This window comes from Montipora foliosa, chromosome 11 (genome assembly GCF_036669935.1).
Source record: "Montipora foliosa isolate CH-2021 chromosome 11, ASM3666993v2, whole genome shotgun sequence".
NCBI classification, from domain to species: Eukaryota; Metazoa; Cnidaria; class Anthozoa; order Scleractinia; family Acroporidae; genus Montipora; species Montipora foliosa.
In genome coordinates this window covers 15,477,903-15,482,426 of record NC_090879.1, presented here as the reverse complement: position 1 = coordinate 15,482,426, position 4,524 = coordinate 15,477,903, and the positions used below count along the sequence as shown (strand labels likewise).

General features: G+C 41.5%; 1 protein-coding gene across 1 annotated transcript in view; it reads right to left on the bottom strand.

Moving 5' to 3' along the window:
• Window positions 1–1,721: 1,721 nt before the first annotated feature.
• LOC137974930 (protein moonraker-like) overlaps window positions 1,722–4,524 on the bottom strand; it is a 21,604-nt gene continuing 18,801 nt past the window's right edge. Inside the window, exons 17-19 of the mRNA XM_068821939.1 lie at window positions 3,358–3,546; window positions 2,969–3,200; window positions 1,722–2,245 (exon numbers count right to left, since the gene is read on the bottom strand). Coding sequence (XP_068678040.1) covers window positions 2,122–2,245; window positions 2,969–3,200; window positions 3,358–3,546 — 545 coding nt within the window. The 3' untranslated portion in view covers window positions 1,722–2,121. The remainder of the gene's footprint in view (window positions 2,246–2,968; window positions 3,201–3,357; window positions 3,547–4,524) is intronic.

The window sequence follows — 4,524 nt, the reverse complement described above, 5'->3', positions numbered from 1 at the left end:
ATGTTTTCAGCTCGCTTTAGTGCTGACGCGTTCCTGAACTGATATCCGTAGTTCAGTTTTTAATAAAAGTGTATATTAGACTAGTGCATTATAAACTCTAAATGTGGCTACAGGAAAAGGGCAAGACGTCTCCCTTACGACATGAATATTAATAGGCAAATATGTAAATAAATAAAACTAGTAGTAGCTATCGCTAAGTGCCAACGAAACAGTCAATATAATACACAGTTTACAGATTTGTATCAGAGTTCCAAAACACCCAACAGTAGTCGTAATTTTTTTATTCGAAAGTACTGCAACTCAACTTAATACAATAATTTTTGAACGGCCATAATTTTACAGGGAAATACAATAATTAAGTTGAATAAAATCAGTGCCATGTAAAAAATCGCCAAAGCGTTTTCAGACTTTCCAGCGTGGACCATGTAACGGGCCAGTCAAACTCTCTCGCACATGAACTTGAACATGTTTATTTTGCTTATCAACAAAGGGCAAAATTACTGAGCGCTGATTGGCTGAGACAGAGGGCATTTTTTTCTTAATCGAGGGCATTTTTGGTAATCAAGAGTAATTTTGCCCTTTATTGATAAACAAGTAATCGCATGAGTCCTCGTACTATTAAGGATTAATTGCACTTGTGTTTTGGAAATTTTCCAAATTGCCCTCGTCGCTTCGCGACTCAGTCAATTTTGGAAAATTTCCCAAACACTCGTGCAATTAATCCTTAATAGTACTCGGCCTCGTGCGATTACCTATACAAATTGATCTTTTAATTTTGTACTTTGCAGACAACATATTTTCTTTAAAAAATTAAATTAAATTGTTTACTACCAGAAACCCATAAGGGTTGAAACGTGTAACGGCCCCTTGTGTGCTGCGAAACAAGCTTCTGAATATTCAACTTGCTAAGTACCATATTTGGAACAACAAGAACGAGGGGTTTCCAAATATGGTACTTAGCACTGAAACATTCAACCAATCAGTTTGCACTGAATATTCGGAAGCTGTGAACGCGCGTTACACGTTTCAACTCTTATGGGTTTCTGTTACTACTCAATGGTTACAAAACGAAAAACAAAGTGCTCAACTCGCGGGCCGAAATCCGAAATTGACAACAGTGGCCGATAAGTTTAGTTTTGAGCTCGTTCACTCAATATAGAACACGATGGTTCGAAAATAAATATTAAAGGACACTCAAAGCAACTGTACACAACACAATAGTCAGGGAAATGGGAAAAATGTGTTTTTCACTCACATCCGAGCACAAGATCATCAATAGTCGGACGCGTCACGCAAGTTTGTCTAATGACATCACACATCAAAACACGCGCTTTCATTGGTCTAAAATCTCCAGGGAATCTTACATTACACTACATAGCCTTACATTACACTTTTCACACAACGATCGAGAATTTTTCTGCCTGCTGCAATATTTCGCTGGGCTTGCTCGTTGGCAATAAAATAAATTATTATTTTTTTATTTTGGTCGCCACGCCCCTGTTCAGCTTGCACACCATATAACATATTGTATCTGTCACTTTTAAAACCAGCCCACACATGGTGTGTAGTTATAAAGCAATGCTGTATCACACAGGGGAAAAAAGGAAAACCCCAACAATGGGACTGATTCATGGGAAGAGCTGCCCCCCCCCCCCCCCCCTGACCCCCCCCCCCAATACTTTTCCAAAATAACGTAAACCCCACCCCCCCCCCCCCCCGCTTCCTCACCCATACCATTTCGCCAACCTTCCCTCCCCAATGCACCAATAAATGAAAGCCCCCTAAAGGTCAGCGAGAAAACAGATCTCCATTTGCACAGCATTTTACGGGCTGAGGTCAGCTGTGGTTTGGGGTTTGGCAGATGGAACATTGTGGACTCATCCTACGGCCGGACACTCCCAAGTCAGGCGTACTACACGTAAGCAAGCCATGACATGTTGAAAGGGCACCACAAGGACAAGAAACAGCTGTGATGTGGGTTAAGTCTCCGTTAGAAGGTTCGAGGATTAATTCCACAATTGCGAAAACCGCCCCTTAATATGATCTTAATGCACGCTGCAAGATAAGGCGAAACGAAGAGGACCACCACAAAGGTTGAACTTCGGTGTCTGGTATGTGAGATCACGTGTCTGAATTGACAGACACAAACTCCTCATTGTACAGATCTTCAGCGTAATCATCGCACACGCGATCAAGTTCATTTCCCACTTCAAGTAAAGCGTCGTCTAGAAGATCTTCACTGATCCTATAACAAATTGGTTTTGAGAATCAGGATTCTGAGTGGGTTGAGTTTGTTGATAGAGATAGATAGATAGATAGACTGTGTTTATTAAGAAAACATTGCAGTTAAAAACCTGAATTGCGCCTCTTTACAAGTAAGAAATATAAGAAATGATTTATAACTACTACTATTATAAAATTACAAAGCGACTACTCTGCTCCGAGAGGTCTTTCCCCAGGTTCTCCGGCCTTCCCCTCTCCTTAAAAACCAACATTTGATTCGATTTCAGTAGACAGTGTCCCCAATTAGTTCTCCAGCGCTACGAGTCTTGACACTTAAAGTTAATTATTGGAGTTAATTTTAATATTATTTATAATTAAGTAATAGATTTGATTTGAAGGCGAAAAAAAGTCTGGGGTGCAAAGTCCACTTACTTAGGGGTGCATGGATGGCGCAGTGGTGAGAGCACTCGCCTCCCACCGATGTGGCCCGGGTTCGATTCCCAGACTCGACCTCATATGTGGGTTGAGTTTGTTGGTTCTCAGTCTCTACTCTGCACCGACAAAACCAAAATTTGATTTGCGTTTATTTGTTAATTCCAGTTTACAGTGTCCCCGATTAGTGCGCCAGAACGTCAAGACACCTAAATAAGAGGTTCCTTTCCGTTCCGTTCCTTTCCTTACCCGGTCTGAATCATAAGAAATACCAACCCCTAAACAAATGGTCCCTTCAGATACACTTACTTACCTATTTAAAAGTCCACAAGGGTCAAATTCTCCCTGCTCGTGAGTGGCGGTAGCTCTAAGATACATGTTAAAGCGATTCCTGTACGATGCAATACTGGCTCTCATCTCCTTTGGCACATTAAGGACCACTTTCGGACGGCGCAAAGAATTTACTTTGGCTCGGTCCTGAAATGGGCCTTTGATATGGGAACTTTGAGCATTCAATTCGCCTGTTAAGTGATCTGTGTTTGGTTCTGGTGAAAAAGGAATTACATGTCACGTAAGAGCCTCCAAAACGTTAGGATTAGGGCTAACCCTATCCCTAAACCCTAACCCGAACTTAAATTTTGTCTTTGTCCCGAGATCAGAGAATTATCTTTGTACAATGGGATTTCGGAAGCGTTAACTTACCTTCAACAAGCGAGGAAAAACTGTTCGTTTCGCTGAGTCCATCTCCCTCTAACGTCCTTTTGTCGCTTCTTAGTTGCTGATGAAAACCTGTTTTCGTATTTTGCGACTGCAAATGATGGGTTTCAGTTTCGGTTGGCCTGGTAAATATGATGGGTTTGGGATCCTTAATCGGCCGATTGGTTGGTCTATCTGTTAAAAACAAAAGATGAATTAAGAGTTTCATAAGGAAGATGGCGTGGCCCAGTGCCCCAGCGTATAGATTTGTCAGGGAATTCCCCGGGGCTAAATCCTGTTCTGACCACAATCACCACAAACCGGATTTGTCTCCGGTTTGACTTCCGTATTTCTTCACTTTGTCTTCAGTCAGTACCGGATTTATCTGAACAACGACTTAATTTAAAACAGCTAACTGATTCAGTTCTTCCAATCCCGATCGCCTTACAACTGTTAAGATCTTAAGCTTCAATGTTAGGGAGCTTAAGCAACGACAACGGCGACGGCAACGAGAACGTCACAATTTTGCATACTTAGTGGGTAAAAACAATAGCTTTGCATTGTACGCTCTGCACGTGAATTTTTCACTTTTGTCCATTTCTTTGCCATCGTCAGTAAAACAGCAATGTGGAATAGCCACATTTGAGGTTTTATGAAGAACGTCAGCACTTGACGTTCGCACTTCGTCAGCACTTTTCTCCTCTAAATTTAAGCGCCCTTCCGACCAGTGTCATTTTTAAGGAACTACCACACCCTTGTCATATTAAAAAGGTTGAAATAGTCACGAACGAGAATTAAGATTTTGAGATGATGTTCTCGTTGCCGTCGCCGTCGTATTAGGGAGCTTACGAAACGACGACGCTACAAAACAATAGGTTTAGTGAGCAAAAACAATGGCTCTGCACGCTCTGCACGTGCGTTTTACATTTTGGTACATTTCTTTGCCGTCATCTCCTAAATGACGACGTGAAATGACCAAATTCAAGGTTCTGTGGAGGACGTTAGCACATGACGATGAATTTTCAGTTCTCTCTCTACGCTTCCAACCCACTCATACCAGTTTAATTCCTCAACAGTTACTACACATTTGTAACGCAAAACGACATGAAATAGTTTCGAAGTGATATGAATAACGCGAAATCGTATTTTTAAATGAAATCCTCGTAGCCGTCG